At 42.4% G+C, this 24,111-nt stretch overlaps 1 protein-coding gene across 14 annotated transcripts in view; it reads left to right on the top strand.

The window, feature by feature from the left end:
• Positions 1-24,111, top strand: part of Osbp (oxysterol binding protein) — a 214,538-nt gene that overhangs the window by 36,359 nt on the left and 154,068 nt on the right. For 7 of the 14 annotated variants that reach the window (XM_071679097.1, XM_071679095.1, XM_071679099.1 and 4 more), the window contains one exon: positions 22,520-22,767. In XM_071679097.1, coding sequence (XP_071535198.1) covers positions 22,520-22,767 — 248 coding nt within the window. Of the gene's footprint in view, positions 1-4,398; positions 5,163-18,486; positions 18,511-22,519; positions 22,768-24,111 lie in introns of those variants that run through there. The other 7 variants (XM_071679088.1, XM_071679093.1, XM_071679091.1 and 4 more) reach the window with 2 other exon arrangements.

The following is a 24,111-nucleotide window of genomic DNA, read 5'->3' on the forward strand; positions in this document are numbered from 1 at the left end:
ATAACGCAGCTGCAGGTCGGCACACGCATCGTCACATGAGGCAGCTGAGGTGTGGCGGCCTCACCTGAGGCAACAAAGGTGGGTCAGTGTGACCCGAGCAAACAAAGATCGGTTGGTGTGACATGAGGTGATAGAAGTATGGAAGTGACTTGAGAAGATCGAGATGTGACAATAAAATGTGAGGTCATAGTGGTGGTGTGCGTGATTGTAAGTAACGGAGGTGGAAGTGATCCAGGATAACTGGGGTATTGTTCAAGATGTGAGTGAAATGATGGAAATTCGGCAGCATGACTAGAGCCAACAGAGTGTAGTGGCATGAACAGAAATAACAGAGGCGTGGCATCGAGAGCTTTAGTAATAAGAGCTGTGACAACGTGAGCACGAATGACAAGAGGCGTGACTAGTTACAACAGGAGGCGTGACACCTTGACCACTGATAACAAGAGGCTTGGCAAAGTTACCATAAACATAGATAATTGTTAAGCCTCCTTGATATTATTAGCGAGTTTTCAGAGTAAGAGAAGTGAAGCAAGACGATGAGAGATAGCACAGGTGCGGGCAAGGTGAGGGGTGTGGGCGGACGGGTGTGATGAACCACCCGTTGGACACGCTTGCTCCTCGCGCCGCTCTTGGAAGGATCCAGTTATTGATGTTTTTCATGGTGGCAGCTCCTGTCGTAGTGGCGGTAATCGTCACTCAGCAAGTGTATCGGGGACTTATATTTTCACAGCCTCACACTCGGCCGGCCTGATGGACTGTTGATATTGTTCGTCGTTGGCTTCGTACCTCAACTAATTAACTCAGTCATTCTAGAGTATATTTTTCTGAACGTAGCCAAGCTCTCGGCATCATTAATTTTCAGACTGGACCCCATTTCACTCTACCAGTAAATACGTTGTGCGTGTTTTGCTGGAAGTGTTATTAATGAATTATTGTATTAGTTACTTGGTGACTATTCGTGTATGAATAATAGTTACTTCATTTGTGCTTATCAAATAGAAATCGTCGTTTTTCCAACCTATTTCTTCCATGTCGCTCCTCCTTGTCCCTCATCCCTTTCCACCCTCTCACCATCAGTGAGGGGGGTGGCTGTCAGCTGCACCACCGCTTTACCTAGCCATATATAATTTCCGTGATTGACTTACGGATCCAAATTGTTCGTGGAAGGCAGAAACATTAATTGCTCAAGCCGGTCATGGCCTCGATACAGAGGACGACAATCATGCCACGACGACGGCGTTGGTAGTGACCACAACCGTTTGAACCCCTTCGAAAGGAACAACGTTGATAGGTACAACAATACATGGTGACGACAACCTTAGTAATGACTTGCTCATGACTTTCAGTGAGGTGACATTCACAGCTAGAACGGCGACTGTTAACGTGACCGTAACTACGTCGGAAAACGAAAATAGCGACTCATTGTTGCCTGCAATGACGGACCTTCTATCAACATCGCTAGCGATGCTGGTAGTGTGTGCATCAGTGGTGCAGGAACAACAAGGATTAACACTCCAGGCTTAAAACGACGGTAACGACCACGTCAGGAGCGTCAGTCTAGACTACTTTACGTAATGAGTGATGGAAGTTGACGACAATGGCTGAAGACTGGGTAGACCCCATCATTATTTCGCTTTTGTGTTGCTTACCAATATTTGTCTTACTGCAGCCTGATGTACAGTGTAGTGTGTTAGGAGGTGAGTGTGCTCCCCAGGGGGAAACTTGTGGTCTGGGCTGCGGTGGTGGATGATAATGTCGCTCTCATGAAGGCTGTGGCTTTTAGGTTAGTCAGTGTGAGATGGTTTGAACACCAGTCGTTGGATGAGGTCGCTCTTGAAGGTTTTTGCATAAATCAAGTCGTTTCGTTTTTAGAGACCTGAGCACCAGTATCATGATATACCAAAGGTTTTGGCATAGTTGGTTAGGTTGATTTCGAGGAGAAGGAGGTCTCAGCTCCACCGTTGTTGACATTAGGATTATAGGGATCGTAGTCTCACACTTCTTAGGGAGCAGTATTATAGTTAATGTGTCTAGGAATGCCGAGCATTGTTTCATGTGGCATGCAATGAGTGTAGACCGTGACTGGTGTACAAGATGTAGAGGAGCGTGTGAGTTTTATGTGTGGTGGATACGCCGAGTACAAGACGTTAAGAGTGCAGACATTCTTCAGTCGGACTGCTGTGGTTATTCAGTGCTTATCTATTCATCAGAATGTATGAACTACGAGTGCTTACAGAGTGTGTTTATCAGAGCGTGTAGAGTGCGTGAGTGCTCATGAGTGGATATGATGTTTGTATTCAATAGAACATAGAGTAGTTTTCACCATTGTACTTACTATGTGAAAGTTTTCGTTACTGTGTGAGGAATGCGTGAAAAATTCATCTCAACATATGTTTATCTCAGCATATGGAGTGCATGATGTTTTATTAGAGACAATGAGCGCATGTGGTCTGTAGATACTCAAAGTCAAGTAATTTAGCCTGGCGTATGAAAGCTGAACGTGACCATTTTCTTCCATGGCGTCGTGTTGATCCGTTTTCTCTGGGATATATTGCCGGCTGATGGAAGAGGACTTTGGGAAATGATTGGAGAGGGGGAGAAGAAGTGTTTGTTGAGCGCCTGGGTTGGTAGAATTGATAAGATAGTGACGGGATGTGTGGTGTTTGGGTATGGGTTGGGTGCGAGTTGAGTGGTAATAAAACATAAGGGGGACTCTATAGATTAAACAGCATCGCACTAACACTGAATTAGCCAGACTGAAAGGTCCCTCGTCAAGACTTGTTCCTGGCGGAGATGATCGTTACTAGTTCAGTGCAGTTATTTATAGACAGATGGTGGTAATGCTGCCTTTAGATATACGCTTAAGAAACACACGTAGCGTATCGTGGAGTTTAATCGTATGACTGACTTATTTATTTCGTAGTATTGTTGGGTAGAGATCAGTTTGACTAAAGGTCGCACACAGAAAGGGAGGTAGAAAGTGCTCATATATATATATATATATATATATATATATATATATATATATATATATATATATATATATATATATATACACACACCATCTTTATTGATTCTTGATGTTTCTTTAAGTGCTGTGACCAAACTTCAGATAAATATTGCAAGTTTGATGTGAAGAAATACTCTTTGAAGATTACTATTTTCTTTAGCCATGTGCTTGAATGCGAACTAACTATTTGCCAGTTCTATTTACAATTCTCGTAAGGTGGGGGTTCTCATGACATGTTAGGTAGGCACTCTGTCGTCTTCCAAGTCCTTCTCATTACTTACAGATTCCTTTTGTTTATATCATGGTGTATAATGTTCGTATCGAGACCTGTCACCCCATTACATGGTATATACCCACGTCGTGGATCCCTGCGCACAGATTTGGTAACATCATATATTTTTGATAATAGTTTTCACCACTACAACAAAATTAGGTTTGTTTCCCCTAAATCGATCATTGGACAACAGCTTTATTTCTTTTATTTCTAGTCCATCTCTGTTTCTGTACATTATATTCAGTCTGACATTCCCCTGATTGTACATATATGTATGTGCTTTGTTTTCTTTAAAGTGTGTATATGTTTATCATGTGTATTTTTTGTGTTTGTGTGCTCGCCTTTGTGCAGCATAACGTTATAAAACTGTACTTTTAGTTGAGGGTAATTGATTTTCTCCTGAAGTTGTTGGTTGGTCGTAACACTTTCGTCCGGATATATTTTTGTCTCCAGTGTCTCAAATTAATGTCAGGTCTCATTGTCCGAAGTCGCACTCTGATTTGTGTAAGTTATTATAGTTCTGCAAACCTTACACAAGTTCTGAAATTAGTCATATGTAGTCTAGAAGCTCAAGGGGCTGTGTGGGATTCTGATCTTATTTTTTCTTTATAAAAAATGCGATGGAAATCTGTTCGTATATAAAGTGGAAGATTTGGAGAGAGTGCCAAAACTTTGTGTTTTTGTTGTAAATGTTGACAGCCTGTGGAGAGTGGGGCCTATGGCACTCCCCACACCACCCATGCCAGCGGTGTTGCTGAGGGCAATTTACGTGAAAGTTGGGGTCTGTGTTTTGTTGGGAAGGAAGGCTTGGTCAAGAGAGAGAGTGGGCCCGTGTTGGTTTGTAATTTTGGGCTGTCGAGTGTTTAAGATGCTGAGTATAGTAGAGAATGGAGTGAAGGTTTTTCACTGGATATTTCTTATGACTAGCATGGAGTGGAAATAGATGGCGAAGGGACTGTCGTTGAATGACCTTTGATAAGAGGTTCATGATGACGTAAAGAGCATGTTCCAGTACACTCGTTAAAGCCTAGATTCCGTGCATTCAGGTCGGGTTCAATGGAATCGTTGGTTTTTACCAAATGTCCAGTACTGTAATATTTTGTTTTTATTTTAGAACAGTGAAATGAACAGGGGGATTATTTGAGTTATTATTATTTCACATAAAGACCTCTAAAGAAACAACGGGATATGTCGATATAGAGAGACAGCCGTAAATGTGCAACGCATAAGGACGTGTATGCCTGCCATTAAGAAAGGTGTCCTAATGCATGGTGAAGCTACGTACTGTAGACGGCCTGGGTGGGGACACCCGTCAGGCCAAACTGCTATCAGCTGACACACAGCCACGCCAACATGCATCTGACGCACAGACACGTCTGCAGTCAGCTGATAGACGTCCACACGCAAAGTCGGCGTATTTACCCCCAAACCAGAAGTCAGCTGACACCCACCCGCTACTACCATCATTTGATGTTCCCCCCGAACGTCAGTCTTGTGACCCCCGCCAGCAACTACTGTCACGCCCACTTGATTCAGATACATGCGAGAGCGTGGCCAGGGGAAAGGCACACCACCAAGGGCCTGCCTCTGGCCCAAGTGTGGATGGTGTCCAGAAAGAACCCCACGATGCACATGCCAGTGAGAAACTAGTGAGATGGAGTGTAGAAAGGAGGGAATGTCGAGGAGAGGATGAGGCTGTAGTAGGTTCCTCCTCATCGTGGCTGTCGTCGGACGCCCTGTGCCTCCTGTTCTGCTGCAGGAGGGATCCTAGGGAGGAGGAGGAGGAAACACAGGAGGGCGCGGGCCTGGCGGTGTACAAGGTGTCTTACGATGTCCGCCGGGACGGTCGCCTGGTTCAGGCCGTCATCCTACGCCCCGGTGAGTGGCACCACTCCTCTCTGTCACTGTAATAATTTTACAAGGCTGTGTCCTCTATTCTCATACATTGGTAATGTCTCCCCACATTGTTACTGCTGTGTCCCTCACAACCGTAGTACGTATTCACAGTGTAACACTTTGTGAAACTTACCTTAATAGTTTTATGTCCTGTATGTAGGAGGACATGTTTGACGTTCCTTGTTATGTTTCTATATTCTTATATAGAGATTATATATATATATATATATATATATATATATATATATATATATATATATATATATATATATATATATATATATATATAAATTGTGTGTATATGTGTATCTTTCACTCCATCCTTCCATTTCTTTCTCTGTCTTACCCTCCCTTTTGCTTTCTCCACTTTTGACAGTCTCTCTTACCTCATCTTATCCACATGACCAAACCATTTCGGCACACCTGGTCTGCTTTCTTGATCATAATTGGCTTAATGTTACATATCTCTCTGTCGTGTCCTATCTTCCACGATCAACCTTACTCACTGCACTTATTGCAGTTAGGCATTTGATTTCCACCTTGTCCATCCTCTTTGAATCTCTCATTCAGTCCTGAGGATTGTCCTTTACAATACCTTCGGTACTGTACCATCAAACATACCCGTCTTTGCCTTCAAGCACAGTGACCACTCCCACACACTCATTTATGTACCCAGAACGTTTGCCATCTCCTTTAACCCATTATTCATTTCAGCTTCCATAATTCCATCCATAATTGTGTCCTCTCCTATGGTTCTCTGATTTTCTCTCTCTCTCTCTTCTGCTAAACCTCATTACCTCACTTTTATTAACAATAACTCCTAACTTCCTCCTTTCACTTTTTTTTCCTTTTTACTCCGGACACTTTGTTTAGCAGTTTTCCAATACTTGCGTATGTTCAAGTCTTGCATGTACGTTTTACATATTTTGGTAGGTGATTATTATACATGTAGTTCATTGTCATACGATACACAACATTTAGTGTGGCCGGCAAAAAAATGTCACGAACAATTTTGACCTGCTTATTTAGTAATTGGGCAGAGATTTTGGCATTTACATATTTGATAAAAAAAAAAGATTTATCTGAAAGGTCACTAACCCGGTTACTCTAGTCATCATGAACTTCAGATAGTAAATTACAGATGATTCTTTTTTATGTGACGTTGATGTTTTACCTTTTCAGGCACTGATTGTTCAGTATGAATGTAGGGGAACAAATTGTATTGTCTAGACCAATACTTGGTGCTCAGACCAGGTCAGTCCAGGTGAGGTACCGTGGGAACCAGGGATAGAGGTGCCTTCTCGTATGGTAGCACTCCCTCCCTGTGTGTAGTAACAACTGGTGGTGTTATACCAGGAGGTACGTACGAGGGAGCACTGGTGGGAGGTGTAGGTGCGGTGGCCTGGCGTAGGACCAGCCAGGTGGCAGGCTGGTGGCGTTGGGGATGTCCTCTTTAAGACTAGCCCACCTCTCTACTGACGGGAAAGGCTTCAACCCTCTCTGGGCCCTGCCTAACCCCAAGTCAATCCCCTGCGTCTCCAGATAGCTCACCAGCCATGAAAAACAGTCCCGCCAGCTTCCAAACTGTCGTTTGCTTTGTTCCACAGACAACCGACGCTCTAGTGACTCGTCAGACTTCTTGGTAGTTCTCTAGAAATCTAGAGAGACGGTTTGCGAACGTGACTGATCCACTATATTAGATTTTCATGAGCTGGATGCATTTCTTCCAGGTGTAAGGGCAGACCACTCTCAACTTCGAAGTTTGGTCCCCATGAAGTCTCAAGCTCATCAAACTGACGTTATCAAAGAAGTCACAGCCACTGAAACGTCTAGGAAGTATATCATTATTGACTTTGGGAGAAAAATGACCCTATCACTGCTTAGTCATGGAGCAGATTTTTTTAGGAGTCTTTACCATGAGGGGAACTTTATGCCGATACAGATATTGGGTCACCAGGGAGGGGTCGATTGAGAATTACTTGTTTCCCTTTCTCGCTTGTTTATTTGTGCAGATTTTTTTCTTTATAATTCCTGATGTTTTCGTTATGCTGGTGATGCATATTTCAGTGTGTATCCAGGGTTTCAATTGTCTCTGTTAATTCAGTAAGTTATGTGATTATTCCTAGTTAGTAATTAACTGTATCAAGCAGCATGCCCCGTTTTATCAATATCTAGTGTTTTGATTTTTTCTATATCTCATATTATATTTTCATGTTCTCTCGTCTCAGGATGCAGTAGAAACAAATTCTTGTATATATATATATATATATTTTTTTTTTTTTTTTCTTCATACTATTCGCCATTTCCCGCATTAGCGAGGTAGCATTAAGAACAGAGGACTGGGCCTTTGAGGGAATATCCTCATATGGCCCCCTTCTCTGTTCCTTCTTTTGGAAAATTTAAAAAAAAAAAGAGGGGAGGATTTCCAGCCCCCCGCTCCCTTCCCTTTTAGTCGCCTTCTACGACATGCAGGGAATACGTGGGAAGTATTCTTTCTCCCCTATATATATTTATCTATTTATATATATATATATATATATATATATATATATATATATATATATATATATATATATATATATATATATATATATATATGAACTCGTATTAGTTTCCATGTACAACCTTGAGGCCACCGCGTCCATATAGAATATGATATTTTGGTAAAACGTCGTGTGAAGAATATTTGTCCCCCAAAAGATCGATTTCTTGGGGCTATAATGTGCCTCCAGCTGTACAACAGATCTTTGCTTTTGAAGAACTTTGCCTTTAGGAAACCATGGAGGTTGTGAGGAGTACTGAGTGGGGCGAGTGATACCCTTGTAGATATGAAACAGCTGCCCACAAGAAGAAGAATCACGACTCTTAAGCAATTCCTCCAGGTTGCTCTTCTGCCATTGACCTGTCCAGCTATGCTAAGGGGACTTATTTCTCTTTAATTCGTACACAGTGTAGTAGAACAGTTGCTGCTATCATCCAGTTATCAAGTTTCTGACCTTTTTTTCAACACTTACAGTTTCCAGATCTGCCCTAATGTAATTTTACCTCCCTTCTTCATTTCTCACCACTCCATCTATACCTCCAGCTTTACCATTCTGTAATTTCTTTATTGTTCTTACTGTTTGTACTTTCTTGTTCTCCATATACCTATTTCAGTCTCCTATCTTTGTTCCTTTTGTGCTATTAGGCACGGCTTTCCCATGGCCATCTCCTATCATTTCTTTGAATTATTCTCTTTATCTCCTGAAGACTTCATCCTTTGAATCTAGAATTCCCCAAGACTTGGCTAATATACTTTCACTATTGGAATAACTATATGAGTATTGAAACTGAACCAGAGCATCTTCAGGGTAAAAACTTTAAAGTTGTATTTGTAATATTTTAAGGCGCATTATGGTGAGGTAAACTATTCCTGTAAGGCTGTGTGGGAGTGAAATGAGGTTTGCACTCGTATATCACCCCATGTTACTGGGAAATCGAGTTAAAGATGATAGAAAGACCATTCTCTTTCAAGAGGAAGAAGGCAAAAGTCTGGAGCATAGAGAATTGTAGTGAGTTGCAGTTTTCTTTCCCTTGCAACCTTATCTTGCGATCTCTTTTTATGGATACTTCATTTGTGTTATTCCTTTCAAGGCAGATAACACATCCGTAATTTTTTTTTTCTTAAACCTTGGCAAGACTTGTATGTGTGCGCGAGCTTGAAGACTTATGACAGTCACAAATTGAATTCTGGCGCTGCTGTGCATATACAACCAAGAATCATAAATTGAATTCTGGTGTTGCGGTGCATGTTTAGTATATTTTAATCATTCCTGAACCACCGTTTAATAAACCACCTGTGTCTTACAATACGCAAGACCGCGAGTATAATTGGTAGCAAACAAATATGGTAATTAGTAGATCGCACTTCGTGTACTTTTCCTCTAACAGTTGTTCTTGTTAGACAAATCGTCACCGTGGTGCTCAGCAATGCTGCTGCTCTCATAATGATAGCGACGGGAGCAGCTGGAGTGATATAGTGTGCGTCACTGGCAGATTTAGAATTGTCATAGAAACTGACTTGCGAAGTCTCACCAGACGTACTCCAGACACTAACTTAGGCAGATTACATTTAGTTAAGTTTGGTCGATTGGTTTTTATGTTCAAAAGAGGTTGACGTTTGAAACAACCTAAGCACGCTTAGCTCATGTTATCTGGGTCGCGTCGTTGTATACGTCTGGGTACATTTGTTGAAGTAATTTTTGAGCACGAAGGCATGACTTTCTGCCTTTTACCTTAAGGGTCAGGGTCGTGCTGTCGTACCCCAAGCGTCATGCTGAAGATTAAGGTGAAAGATGATTGGCTCAGACTTCTCATGTTGAGTCCAAAGACAACATCCTTACCGTCAGTTTCATCAACAAGCTCTCTCGAAAATGTTCTCCGAGATACAGACGCAGGTAACCACCTTGGTGCTACCTTACATAATACGGACGTGCTTGGAGCCACCATTGCGGCTCATGGGCGACTCAAGTCTCCCGCATGGGTTTTAAAGCCAGTGAGCCACGTAATCCGACGAGCCCGTGCTGCCGGAGGAGGGGTTGTTAGTCGTGGCCCCTGGTACATGGCAGTGTCAGTGAATCGAAGCTTCCCTTGAAATTTATTTCTGTTTCCATGTTTGGAAAAACTGTGTTACTTGCAAACCTGGTGTATCACTCACTCCTAGTTTTACACAGATTTGCCGTTTAAGGTATAAAACATCACACAGAAACCAAATGTATCAAAAAGATAAAAGTTTGCTATGTAAAGCAGTAAAGCACAAACAAAACTGTTGGACCTGTGAGGATTTTTTTTTAAGTGGCTAGTAAGCTGCAGCAAGCCAAGCTACGAAGTGGACATGACCTCCAGAATAGCACCATGGTACTACCTAATGCTCCTTGTGATGTGGTAGTTTTTCCACCCATGTCTCGCAGGTCTAGGGAGTGATTTTTTTTCTAAAATTAATTTGGCTTTGAAAATATCCTCTCATCAAGGCACACGGAGGATCGAATTATATGAAGACGATTTCACGGGAGCCACAGAGAAAATTTTGGAGCTTATAATCGCATGAATATCAATTCCTTGATTTTCTTTCATTGGAAGTAAATATTAGATTTAAACTGCCGTGTGACTAGGAACTGGTCTCGGAGATAAACATAAGTTGATGAACCGGTAAATTCTTTTTCTCCGAACTAGTTGCTTACTGACACGAGCACGCGCGAGGCTATTCATAGAGAGGCAAGCGAGAGAAGCTCAGGATCATCTTCCAACTTTGCGACCGTATCTATCTGTCTATCTATCTATCTATCTATGTATATATATATGTGTGTATGTGTGCATTATGGTCGCCTGCACGTGGTTACATCGCAGATCATCTTGGGCAAGGTTGTATCACTGAAGTAGAGAGGCTCGTTTAAGAAATTCTGGGTAACACCAGAGCTCTTTCTTTGTAAGAGATCGTGGTATCTTGAATTATATATATATATATATATATATATATATATATATATATATATATATATATATATATATATATATATATATATCAAGATGAAAGGGTCTCCACGCTTGTAAATCTCTCCTGATAATGGACAGAAGTTATCAGGATGGGACCCCGATTATGACCACGCTTACGCCCGGCGTGAAAGAGGACTTCTTCACAGCTGAAGGTAACGGGTGAAGCTGTGGTCCGGAGTAGTGGCACTTACCAACGCTGGGCTTCAGGGTCGGGTTCGCTGACTACCTCATTCTCCAGTAAACAGCTACCATCCCTCCACGCCACACTTATCGGAATACGCTTTTCCGTGTAATTGGATGGAAAATGAACGGCCAAAGTTCCTACCGTTTGTGGGATTAACGACGCAGGGCGGTAGATTTCCCCGACATTATTCCTCTGCTCTCAAAGTATATTTATAAAATCTGTGTACGTCACTTTTGCATTCTTTTCTTCTTTTTTTCTCTTCTGCTAGCTCCTGGAAAATGATGATAGGGCAAAATTGGTACATTTCTAAGAAAACCCTCTGAAATAGCAAAGAAACCCTCTTTTACTGATAGATTCTCTGGCTCTTGTGGCCGTATAGTTGGAGGTTATTTCCCTCCTCCATGTCTCCTCCGCCTCCATTGGTGCCTTAGAGAGTTGCGGAAGTTTGTGTTTCCTTTAATGGTGGTGCTTTCCCCGGGGCCAAGATTATGGCTTGCCACCCTGGTCACCGGTGAGAGAGGAGAGGAGAGATTGCTGCACTGGGGAGTCAGTGTTGCAGCCAGACCCATAGTTTGATAGCCAGTCAGTCAGTTTAGGCCTCATCCAGTCGTTTAGGGTGCTTGTCAGTCAATTAAGCAGCCAGCCATTCAGGAAATCAGGTAGGTATCCAGTTATTTATGTAAGCTAAGCTGCAATTAGTATGTCAGAAACCTCATCAGTTAGTTTTGCAGCCGTCTAGCCAGCAGGCAGTCAGCCAGTTAGTTATGCAGCCATACATTCAGTGAAACAGTCAGGCAACCTGTTAGTGTGGCAGTCAACCATAAAGACAATTAGACAGTTGTCTAAGTATCAGGTTTTAAACGCTACCGCAGAGAGCCTTGGTAATTTGCTTTCCGCTCATTTCTTAAATGCAATTGTTCTTTTCTTTACTTTCACTGAGCTTCTTCCTTGGTATTCTTTTTTCATGATGTAATGTTTCAAGATTTTGATAATGATTCTTCCTTTGTCAGACTGTGAACAAGTGTGTGGTTAATTTCGCATGTAATGCCATTGGCTACATGGGTGTGTGGCTGTATGTTGTGTAGTTATAACTTGTAAATTGTGCTCCGGGGTAGTGCGTTGCCCTCGGCATCAGCCGTCCAGAGTTATTACTCGCTCGACATTAGGCTCATTTCACCGCAGGGAACCTTCATAAGCTTCGTATTTGAGTAGGTCCTGCTTCAGTTGGGCACCGGTCGCATAGGGTGGTTATGAAGTGGTTGTACGGTGGTTAGGTAGGGTGGTGATGAGCTAGGGCGATGGAAGTTTGCAGGACTAGAGGAAAGAAGGTAGAAGTTAAGGTTCCTGGGGCGTAGGGTTCTGGAAGATGGAGAAACAGCCCTTGTGCGTCGACTCGACTGAATGGACAGCAAGGGAGTGTGGGTATAGTGATGAGGGATATTAGTGTCTGTCACGTGCGGGGAAATCTACGTCCTTTTCAAAAATGGAAAGTGAAATACCTGTTAAGGAGACTGTACAGTAGAGGGATCATAAGATGAAGATATTAGCTTTACATTTGCTGCCTTTCTTTATTTCTCTTTCTCCCGGTAATCATAGTAAACTATTTTGTGTGTCTATTTAACATTCCTCTGTCATTTGCTGCAGCCATGAAACTAACATGCTCTCTACCAGCCAGCCAGTGAGCCACACACCCTTCCCCTCGCCCTCCCTCTGACTTGTGAATGTCAGCGTTGGTGCCAGGATCGGCAGCAGCAAGGGGCCACGATACATACACGTCAGACTCTGTTATTTAATGGCACGTCCTCACGAGTTGCGGCGAAAGTTTCAGGGTTATGGGTGAACTAAAGTCATGCTAAAGTAAATAAAACCTGGTCGTGACCGAGTGAATAGTATTCTTTTACCTGTGACCATCCAAATAGCTGCACACCAGAGGCATATGAGCAGAGCAGTATAGTTAAGACAACCCGAAATTCAGCAAAGAAACTTGTTTGTAAAGTTGTAAATAAGAACTTTTATTATTTATTGTATGAGGAGCAGGTGAATGGAATAGACTGTGATGAAATTGTGAAGGTGGACATCATATAGAAGTTCACGGGATGGAGCCCAGTTCGTGTCAATCTCTCTCTCTCTCTCTCTCTCTCTCTCTCTCTCTCTCTCTCTCTCTCTCTCTCTCTCTCTCTCTCTCCTCTCTCTCTCTCTCTCTCTCTCTCTCTCTCTCTCTCTCTCTCTCTCTCTCTCTCTCTCTCTCTCTCTCTCTCTCTCTCTCTCTCTCTCTCTCTCTCTCTCTCTCTCATATATATATATATATATATATATATATATATATATATATATATATATATATACTTTCCACGTATTCCCAGCGTGTCGTAGAAGGCGACTAAAAGGGGAGGGAGCGGGTGGCTGGAAATCCTCCCCTCTCTTGTTTTTTTTTTATTTTTCCAAAAGAAGGAACAGATAAGGGGTCAGGTGAGGATATTTCCCTCTAAGGCCCAGTTCTCTGTTCTTAACGCTACCTCGCTAACGCGGGAAATGGCAAATAGTATGAAAAAGAAATATATATATAATTCTGGTATGGAGTTATTCAGGCCCACTTTTTAGAGGCTCCCGTATACCAGGGCTGGGCTGCTTTTGGTTAAAAGGAAATGTGATCTTCTTTGAAGTGAGTTTTTTTTAATGAGACGAGACTCCCAGCGATACCGCCGCGGTAAAGGTGACTTTTCCCTGGCGCTGTAACTTCGAGCAAGCAGAGTCCGTACACCCCCGTACAGTACAAAAAAATTATTACATGTAGACTTTTGCACACACACACACACACACGAGAGAGAGAGAAAAGGGGGGGGGGGGATTCTGAGAATTACGCAGCAAACTTTAACCTAAGTTGCTTCCGCGCGCGTAATATGTCAACTTTTGGGAAATGAAGCGTCCAACTTGTAAATTTATAAAGTTATCTCCTTACCTCGGTCAGGTGATCGCTTTACGAGACGGAGCGGTGACGGGAAATGTTTTGCCCTCTCCCCTTCCTCATCCGTGATGGTGTGGAGAGTGGTGAGGACTAGGGAGGAAGACGGGGCCTCTGTAGAGGATAGTTGTGTGGGATGACTGATGGACCAGACGTCGCCGGGTGTGTGGAAGAACGTTCAGGCGCTGAATGATTAGATTAGGTTGGTGGTGGGCTGACTGAGGAGGACAGCATTTGTGGTGTATATATATATATATATATATATATATATATATATATATATATGTATATATGTATTACACAGTGGTATTGGCAATTTGAGTATAAGACTTAGTCCTGTTACCGTTTTATTGTTTTAACAGAAAACTTGCTATTTTTTCCTTATTTCATCACTCAGGATGAATGGTTATACTTTTAAGCATAGTTTGCATGGTCTCCTTGTGTGGAATAGGAGTGTACTAAATTTGTATATGATAATTGATTAGGTTAAGTTGAATGTAATGGATGAATGTTTAGTATATCCAGAAACAATTGTTTTGTTGAGGAGTGTTGTAACTGTGGACACCAGACATCATTAGGTATTGAATGGAAGTGATACATGGAAAGTATAGTCAGGAGTCATATAACATGTTCATCATAATGTAACATATCAAATATAACCACCTAATATGATTAACTTTTTTTAAGTAATCAAGAGTTTGATATTAAATGTGCAAGTTACATATGCTATGTAGAGACTCGAAAGATTTTTCACTTGAGTCTGAAAAGAGCAAACTTTCAACTTATCATAAGTAACATGGCAGCGTATTTATCTTAAGATTTATTTTCTTTATGGTACAATTATCACCTTAGTGACGAAATAAAGGTGACGCAGGAGAATGTTTTCCAGTCGAGCGGGATTTGACACATCTATACTCTATGGTTTACACTTGCCGGGTTTGGTTTACTAACCATACTGGGGGTGTTGTTTACTTATTTGTTCTTGTACTCGTACCTACCAAGTTTGATCAGACGGTATTTGTGTGGAGTGCTGCCTTTTGGCTCCGTCTTGGAGGTGTAGGATGGTGGCTTGTGGCTCCGTCTTGGAGATGTAGGGTGGTGGCTTGTGGCTTCGTCTTGGAGATGTAGGGTGGTGGCTTGTGGCTTCGTCTTGCAGATGTAGGGTGGTGGCTTGTGGCTTCGTCTTGGAGATGTAGGGTGGTGGCTTGTGGCTTCGTCTTGGAGGTGTTTGCCGATTCCTGCAGCATCATTGATCAACCATTGTGGTTTAGTTGTATAATGCGTCTTTCCCTGGATACTGCAGAAGATGCCGCCCCGTGTTGACATGGTGTTTGTGCTGGTAGTTTTTATTGCTTCTTAATTTATATCGTGTCGTGTGTCTTCATGTTTGTGCCTCTTTAATTATTGATAATTTTTCTGTCGTATAATCCTCTAGTGTCAGTGACTACCGAATCTTATCCTCCGTACTTGAAAACATCTGGAAAGATTCACAGTGTTCAGGTAGCCGCTCTCAGCATTTTCTATGAATACTTTCGTACTTCCTTTCTGCAAAGGCAACCCAACACATATTGACAGTCGTAGTTCCAAGAATATATAACTTAGGAAGATATAGCCGGGCGTCCCTTCATGTATTTTCAGCAACTAACTGTAGTGGTTTTCTGGATCAATATTTAAAAGGTCGGAGGTCACTGGAGAAGCCTCAGATTAAAAGGGATAGATTTCTCGTTGAGCGTTTCATCTAGCATTTCGTGCTCACGGTTAGTGCTGATAAAGTTGCAACTGGTATTTCTTGCTTTGCATAATTGTATCACGTGAACTCAATGTATTTGGTGTGTTCGTGTTTAACATAGTGTTTGCAGGCGTAGTCAAAGTTTTAAAAGAAAGTAGCGTTGTGGTTGCAGTATGTATTGTGAAGGTAGGATTTCGTTCGCTGTATATCATACATTGATATTTAGGACGTATTGATAATTCATGTAACCAGCTGGCGTATCTGTGTGGGGCGTAGTTGTCTGACGTAATTAAGGTTAGTAGGTTTAGTCGCACTCTCTAGATAAGACTCCAGCTTCTGGTTATCAGTACTGTGGTATAACTATTTTTATGTCCCTCCACGACAGAAGTGTATTCGATACATGATGTCGTCACCCCCACCCCAGTGTCTGTCTGTCTACTGTTATCACGACAGCCCTGGAACAGAACATGAGAGAAACTAAAGTGCTGTAGATGATGATTAGTAAATGATGGCAAGTTCAATTTTTTATTGAATATTAATGAGGGAGAGACACACTTGCAATTTTCTGTAAGTTAACTACTTTTTCTTACTCGTAGCCTTACATTAGGCAACGCAAGTACTTCTTGTTCTTGTTTTAGTTCTTAGGATGTATATTTCATGAACCTGTGTGAAAGCATTGCTCAAGACAGTCTTATAATGTTCATATAAGTTTTTAAGTAATAGAATGAAGTACAGTTATACAGCTTGGTGATTTCCATGGTGAGAGAGAAACTTAAGGAGTGTGGTGAGGGATTATAGTGAGGTAGTGAGAGTGCGATGGCCCTTGGTGGAACAGAGTGAGTTCCTGCGGTAAATGTGTGGAGATCCATTTTGAAAAAAGGAAGTCCTGGTGTTACACAGTCGCAGAAACAGGATACTAAAGCTGAAGGCACCCCCCCCCTCCCTTTCCTTTGGCTCAACTGCTGCAAGAAAATAGATGAGGAAAGATGATAAGGATCCCTGGGAATAACCTACTGCCATAGAAATTTATTTGGAAAGTATGGACGGGATTATCGACCTGCCAGTTTGCCAATCACGCCGCGGGCTGGACTCTGAATACTTTTGGATACACTTTTGGTTTCTGCCATGTTTTCCGTAGAAATGACCTACCATACAGATGAAATACTTTCATGGTTTGACAGGGGGATGATGATGTCCATCTGTCAGTAAATCATGAAGGTTGGAGCGGACATAAAAAGATACAACCCTTCATGAACATGACTTTTACATATCACACCATGTATGAGGAGGCGTGGTTGCGTGCTCAGGCGGCCTCACTCACCCGTCCCTCACAAGTTGGAGGTCTTTATTCATCATGCGCAGTAGGCGCGGGAAGTTGAGCCTTGCCCCAAGTAGGCTGGAGAACATGCATCTGGTCTGTTGGCAGACTGTCAGTTTGGGGAACATTATGTTGGTGAAGAAGCGTAGAATTACAGCAGTGTTTCACTTCACGTGTCGAGAAATTATTTCTTGTTGGTGTGTAAATTCACTGCACCAGCTATGAATTTAGCAGCAAGTCATGTCGCTGATACCTGTAAAAGAAAACGGATTTTGTTAAAAGTGGAATGTATGTGATATTCTTTACCACGCTGTGTGAAATGCGGTCTTTCCCACATAATGTTGTAAATAAGCAACATCCCATACAAATGTGGCGGTAATCTTGCCGGCCCTGAGTGCTGATAAACTCCAGCATAACGTTACGAGCTTTAGGATATGATAGCCTGGCCTTTGACCTGACCCTTAAGGGCTGAGTTAAAGGAAAGGCCATCGTACCCAAACGTCGGACTGTTGTACTCTGAGGGTTGACATGCTGCATTACACAAGAGTGCCTAGTTTAAGTTGTAAGTGCAGTCAGTACTGCAGGGAAGAAGACAGAATCTCAATTTTTTAATACAAGAGTTTTAGTCTTAAATTATAAGCTGTGTTAAGGCGGATTTTCCTTGTAGTTCGTGGCGAGCGTTGAGCCTGTAAACCCAATAAAGTACGTGCATTTTAAACTTCAGTACATGAAAATTTTATGCTGATGTTTTATTCAGTGGAGCATGATCATGTCTAGAAGTTGTTGGAGCTCTTCACTGTCACAACCTGAATAAAGTTTTTTTCGGCGGTACGCTTGACTGCTGGGGTTTCCATACTAATGAAAACGTTTATTTACTGAACTTTGAAGAGTTTTCTTGATTTCCCGAAGCATCAGGTGTTTCGTGTTGAAGCTTCCATAATTATGGCTGAGTGTTAGGAAAATCTCTTAGATCTGAGGAGTAATTCTTTGTAATTGGTGGTATTATTGAAAGGGTCTATCTAGTGTTGTTAGTTTGGGTTACAAAAATTGTTAGTTTTAAGGTTTATATTACATAATACTTTTGCCTGGAGCAAGCTGCGTGCCGACCACAAGTGTTACCAGAGATGCGGTCCACTTGTCCTGTATAGGCTACACTGCGACACCAGATGGGTCACAAACTCACCTTTTACTCTTTTAAAGAACATGGTATGAGACAATGCACAGCTTTTTATTATTTTGGGTATGAAAGTTGAGCTAGATGCACGCATGCCCACACGAAGTGTCTGCCAACGGAGTGGTTAGTGGTGGAGATATGTGTGTGTGTGTTGGTCGCAAGTTGTGGTAACATAGTGAATGAATGAACCGTTGACCATCATATGTTACGCCTTGTCATTGTGGCTCCGGGGCCCAGATGGTTACTTTTGTCTTCAAAAATTGGAGACTCTCTTTGTGTCTCAGTCTTTTGGTAACGCTGTTGGTCGGAACGTAGCTTGAACGAGGCAGGGATACAAGCGGGCGACTGACTACAGTATTTTCTCTCTCTCTCTCCTCCCCGGTGGCTTGTGGCGATATGGGTGGCAGGAGACGTGAGTGGCACCACCACAGGTACAGTGCCGCCCCTGGCTTTCTACCATGTTCTCGTCACAAACTTTGGCTTCACTCTCATGGCTACCCAGAGGCACCCATTGGCTGAGGGGGACTGGGCGCGATCACAGCTAAGATCAGAATCCCAGAGCAAGTTTTTGAGTAGTCAGACACTCTCTTGCAGGGTGTAACCCAGTGTCAGATGTAGTCTTTAGGTGCCATTGTTTAAGCATTATTACTCTGGCAAGAACAGAGTCCTTGGCCTGGGATTTTGACTATGGCCGGATTGTTAAGACGAGTCTAGGCCTTATTCACATGATTTTTTTTCCCTCGTGATTTGCACTTGCTTGTAGCTTTATATCAGCTGATCTTGACAATGTTTAAGGTTACTAATCCTTTGCAATGCATGTTTTATCCTTTGTTTTGTTACGGCTGGGAAGACAGTGCTAGGAGTAGGCCTTCTTCTCCTGGCCAGTTCCTGGCACTTTACTTAGTCACTGAACATTTGAAGGTTCACCGAACCAATAGACGTGCTGCTGTATCTGCCGGCCTTAGTACCTCAGGGCGGGAGTTGCGTGGTGAGACTTGGTAGTGCTTGGTGGCCGAGGAGGTTGCTGTTTATGGACTCCACCATCTCAGCCCTTCCTCCTCCCTGGCCGACCTTCACTGGCTCAGCTTGGGCATTGTCTTGTGCTTCATGCTAACTTGCACGTAATTCCTTTGCTTCTTCACAGTTTATTTCCAGTTCCACCGCACGTTTGTCTTATATTTACAACATTTTTGCTCATTCAAAAATGATAATCAGATCTAAATCAGCTTATGTCACCTGGCGATACAGGTGACCGGCTTTAGCTTAGTATGATTGGAGTCATAATGATTATACATTGTTTATTGTGCATGAAGGCTCTCCCTCCCACCCTTCTCCTCACCCCGGCGTGTACATTGTGACCACCGGTCGAGGTATAACGGCCGCCGTCTCTGTATGAAGTCACTAGCGGGTGTGAGAGCCGAAGGGCGACTCATTCCGGCTGTCTACTTTATGCTTCCCCTACCTTGTGGTTCCTACCCCGTCGTCACCTCCCCCAGATCAGTACCAACACTAGCAGTAACATCATCAGCATCATACCACCACACCAGCCATCACCATCTTCAGGAGTGGCAGTAAGAATGACAACACGACCGTTGCGTCCATCACACCTAAAATTAGTAACAGTAGCAGCCGCAGCAGCAGCAACAACGCCAACAAGCACCACTAGTAGCAGTATGGCCAGCATGCAGCACGTGACCTCCCTCGTGGAGCTACAGGACTGCCCTGCACGCGTGCCTGCCACGTGAGGCACTGCGTCGCAAGTTTATGCTCACAACTCCTCACAGCTCCTCCATGAACACTCACCGTTAGCAGATGTTAACCACAAGGTTACTTCCCAGCATTAACATAGTCACTTGTAGACAGACAGACACAGACAGACCTCATCGTCCCAGAGACCAGGCTTACAGCACTCCGGCCAACAAGACATCAACAGCACCATTAATCATAATCCTCAGTAAGAACAGCAACAAGATATAATGATCAGACGTTACCATTATAACCACTATTAACAAAACCACTTTCATTAGCAGTAACACCTGGTGAATGAATAACGACGGCACTTGAATTATAACCACCAAGTGCTACCACCACTACTTCTACCACTACTTCTACCACCATCAACGACAGTGATAAAGACAAATAAACCTTTTCTAACAGTACCTCCTCAGCTACCACTTCCAACATTCCCAGTACTATTATTACCATTATCGTTGGTACGGTGTGTCATGCGACAGCAGGTTTGGGGACTGTATATATTGGCCGTTTGGCACCTGCTCGATGTGGTGCAGCAGTCCAGCAAGGGATGGAGGGGTCCATGATTTCAAATATATTCTATGCCTCGAGTTAAGACCACTTGTTTGTGTTACATTTAGCAATTTAAACGTCATAACATATAAACCGGGAACAATACGATATCGAGGAAAAGTATACTACGGATATAATGGAAAAGATGATGCGCAGTCGTTTATTAAGAGGGAAAGTCACTTTCACGAATGAGAAAAAAAGACTAACCACTTATGAGGATAGTAACACCATAACAACATGGAAGGCCCACCATACCAGTAACAGTAGCAGAACAACGCATTCTATGACAAGAGAGAACGTTCCCATTACCAGTTGCTGGAACATACTCTGCATTAACCTTAACCTGGTTCTTGGGTCTGGTAGCATGCCGAAACTTTGTCACGGGTTGCTGCATGCGCCATCCATCTCTCTTCGTATCACTTGATCCAGGAACTCGTTGTTTCTTGTCCGTAAAGCACTCTTGGATGACCTTACCGACGGCTCGTGCAGGAGCAGCCTGGTCAGTTGTGGGTTGTATATCAGGTTATCATGTATGTTGGTTGTTCTTCGTGAGGGACATCCCTTCGATCAGTTTCCTCCTCATTCAACACCAGTGGGACAGACATCAAGCCATAATACCTTGTGTTAAACTCCCGGAGTCCGTAGTTGTCCTTGAGAGTTTGTCACTAATGAAGGGGAACAGAATATGACTTTCACGTATGCCCCTCATTGGTGATGAGAGCCTGGCAGTCCCTCGTGCCCGTTTGCCTTGCTACCTTCTGTCAGTAGGTCCTGGATATTGCTTAGTGGAGACGCCTTCCTTCTTTGTTTCGTCGCATATCCCTCTACATTTCTGAGATCTTGACGTGCTTCTATGGGCAAACAGGCTGTGCTAACATTTTGTTAGAACCCTTTCCAGCTTTTTACACAACTTCTATACAGGCTTGAACATGGTGGGGTCCCATCGTCCTTCCTCAGGTACTTCTTTCGCAATTTAACGAGGAATCTCTTGACTACTAAGATCCACCTGATAGTTTTGTGACAAATATGTTTCCATTTGTTGAGAAGGTCCCTTCACTAGAGTTAGAGCATGTTGATTTAAGGCAGACGGAGGGGCAAGTGTGAAAGTCTCCTGCAGGCGGTTCCGTAGGCCCAACACAGTCTCTTGGGTTGTCTTGACTCGAGTGCTGGCATAGTAATATCAGTGTGCACCGTCGTTGTATCAAACCATGTTAACCATTTGAATATCATCTCAATCTATGTTATTGGGTTTAGAGGCTCAGAACAGCGTAAGTTCATTGAGCTAGAATCCGTATTGGAACATAAGTTTAACTGGATAAGTCTAATTTCATGGACACATAGTGTGAGGTTAACTTCATGAGGATCATCCGCGTGGCAATTTAGGTTGATTACATCAACCTCGTCTCTCCTACACACCTGGTTAGTGACCACACTACCTGTCACTCAGGGTGCTATTAGTGGGGGTTCATAAATGGGTCCTTTTATTGCATTCTGCCTCACCTGGTGATTCATTTACAGTTGTCAAGACATTAGCATATGCAGCTGAGCCCGCTACGCGTTTCTTTTTCAAGCGCTCAGGTCTTTTGTAGAGGAAACGTTAAGGAGAGTATGTTTGTAAATTAAGATGAATTGCATTCTGGCTAGATACTGGTAACACCGAGGTTTAACCCTGCAGACATTACACACTTGTTACACAGTTACTGTATGCTGTTTACACTGTCCATGTACAGCTCTTTACATGATTAGGGAAAACAATACACTCATACAGATATATGAAGCCCCCTAACCATAATTCTTGAGAGTTGCCGGATTATTTCTTACGTAGTGAGAAGGTTAAGAGAATAATTAAGAATTACTTGAAAAATGTACCTATACTTGCTGTTGAGTAAACTCGCTTACAGTTTCTCATTAACTCAGTATCATAGCTGTCTCATCATCACCACGTTTTTTCACAACTCTTATCCAACATACTTTATTTTAGATAATTGAATCCTGTTTTGTCCTGTAGTAGTCATTACATTCATGTAAGTCCTGCGTTTATTCCTCTTGCTATTTCTTAAACATTTATATGCTGGTCTACTCATTTTTCCATCTGAGTGTCTCTTTGATTGATCATTATTTTCTTTTTTGCTTCAGAGGACGAAGACGAGGAGGATGTGAGTGACACCGGGGTGGACGACGTGTCCAATACCCTGAAAGTGTTAACAGCCAAGCTGGAGGACCTGCGAACGTGTCACGACCTCATCATCAAGCACGGGACAGCGTTACAGAAGTCCCTGGGGGAGCTGGAGGCCCTCGACAACACACAGGACCTCACTGCTAAAACGAAGACCGTTAACGAAAGGGCCACGCTCTTCAGGATCTCCTCCAACGCCATGATCAACGTGAGTGTTCTCACAACCTGAATTTTAAGTATATAGGAAGTATGTCTTTATGTATACCCTCTGCTCCTTAAAAGTAAATGTCTATATATTTCTTGCATATATATATATATATATATATATATATATATATATATATATATATATATATATATATATATATATGCAAGAAATCACAAAGTGCGCGTGATCTCGTAAATGCTGATAAATCCACCGGAAAATGAAACTATAAGTTCCCAAGTGCACTTTCGTTTAATGATCACATCATCAGAGGAGATACAAGAGATAGAAAGAATGTACTTACACATGAAATCAATGTGAACCGGTTACCTCACCATTATATATATATGTATATATATATTCTTTCTTTTCTTTTAAACTTCGCCATTTCCCGCGTTAGCGAGGTAGCGCTAAGAACAGAGGACTGGGCCTTTTTTGGAATATCCTCAACTGGCCCCCTCTGTTCCTTCTTTTGGAAAATTTAAAAAAAAAAACGAGAGGGGAGGATTTCCAGCCCCCCGCTCCCTCCCCTTTTAGTCGCCTTCTACGACACGCAGGGAATACGTGGGAAGTATTCTTCATCCCCTATCCCCAGGGATATATATATATATATATATATATGTATATATATATATATATATATATATATATATATATATATATATATATATATATATATATATATATATATATATATATATATGGAAGAGTTAGGCCTTTGTTGACACATTTTGAAATATAACTATCCGATTTAAGGCCACGGCATATCGCTTGTCCTTGTCGAGACCGATATATAGTGTTTATTTTCATTTTGTCATTCATGTACGGATTTTCATGTTTGGTTGTTGAAATATAGCAGTTTCAACGAGGATGTTTTTGCTGGTTCTTCTGATTCTCTTGCAAAGCAAAGCAAAACAAAACTTGATTTTTCCCATCATATAGGAAATATATACCTTGCACGTGCAAAATATTACAAGCTCTAGTCCTAGACTTGCACTTCAAGATAATCTCGTAATAAAGAGAGACTTGGCAGACACTGCGAGCTAAATCGAGAGAGGTGGGAAAAAAGCCGTTTATACTGAGAACACTGAATATTCTGGTCCGAGACGCTGCTCTTCAGTGCTATTACATACATCGATCATCGGGAGGTTCTTAGCAGCGAACAGGGAATTCGTTATTCCCATTATATTAGAAGTTTATATCAGGCGTGGAATGCAAAAAGTACATCAGACTTTGAAGCATGCATACCACAACAACCCAGTTGATGAATTGGCATTGAAAAAAGGCGTGGTCCCAGACTGAAGGCAAGCCTGCAGAACAAAATTTGAGTGATGTTTAGTTAATCCA

Source organism: Panulirus ornatus, chromosome 29 (assembly GCF_036320965.1).
Source record: "Panulirus ornatus isolate Po-2019 chromosome 29, ASM3632096v1, whole genome shotgun sequence".
In the NCBI taxonomy this organism is placed as follows: domain Eukaryota; kingdom Metazoa; phylum Arthropoda; class Malacostraca; order Decapoda; family Palinuridae; genus Panulirus; species Panulirus ornatus.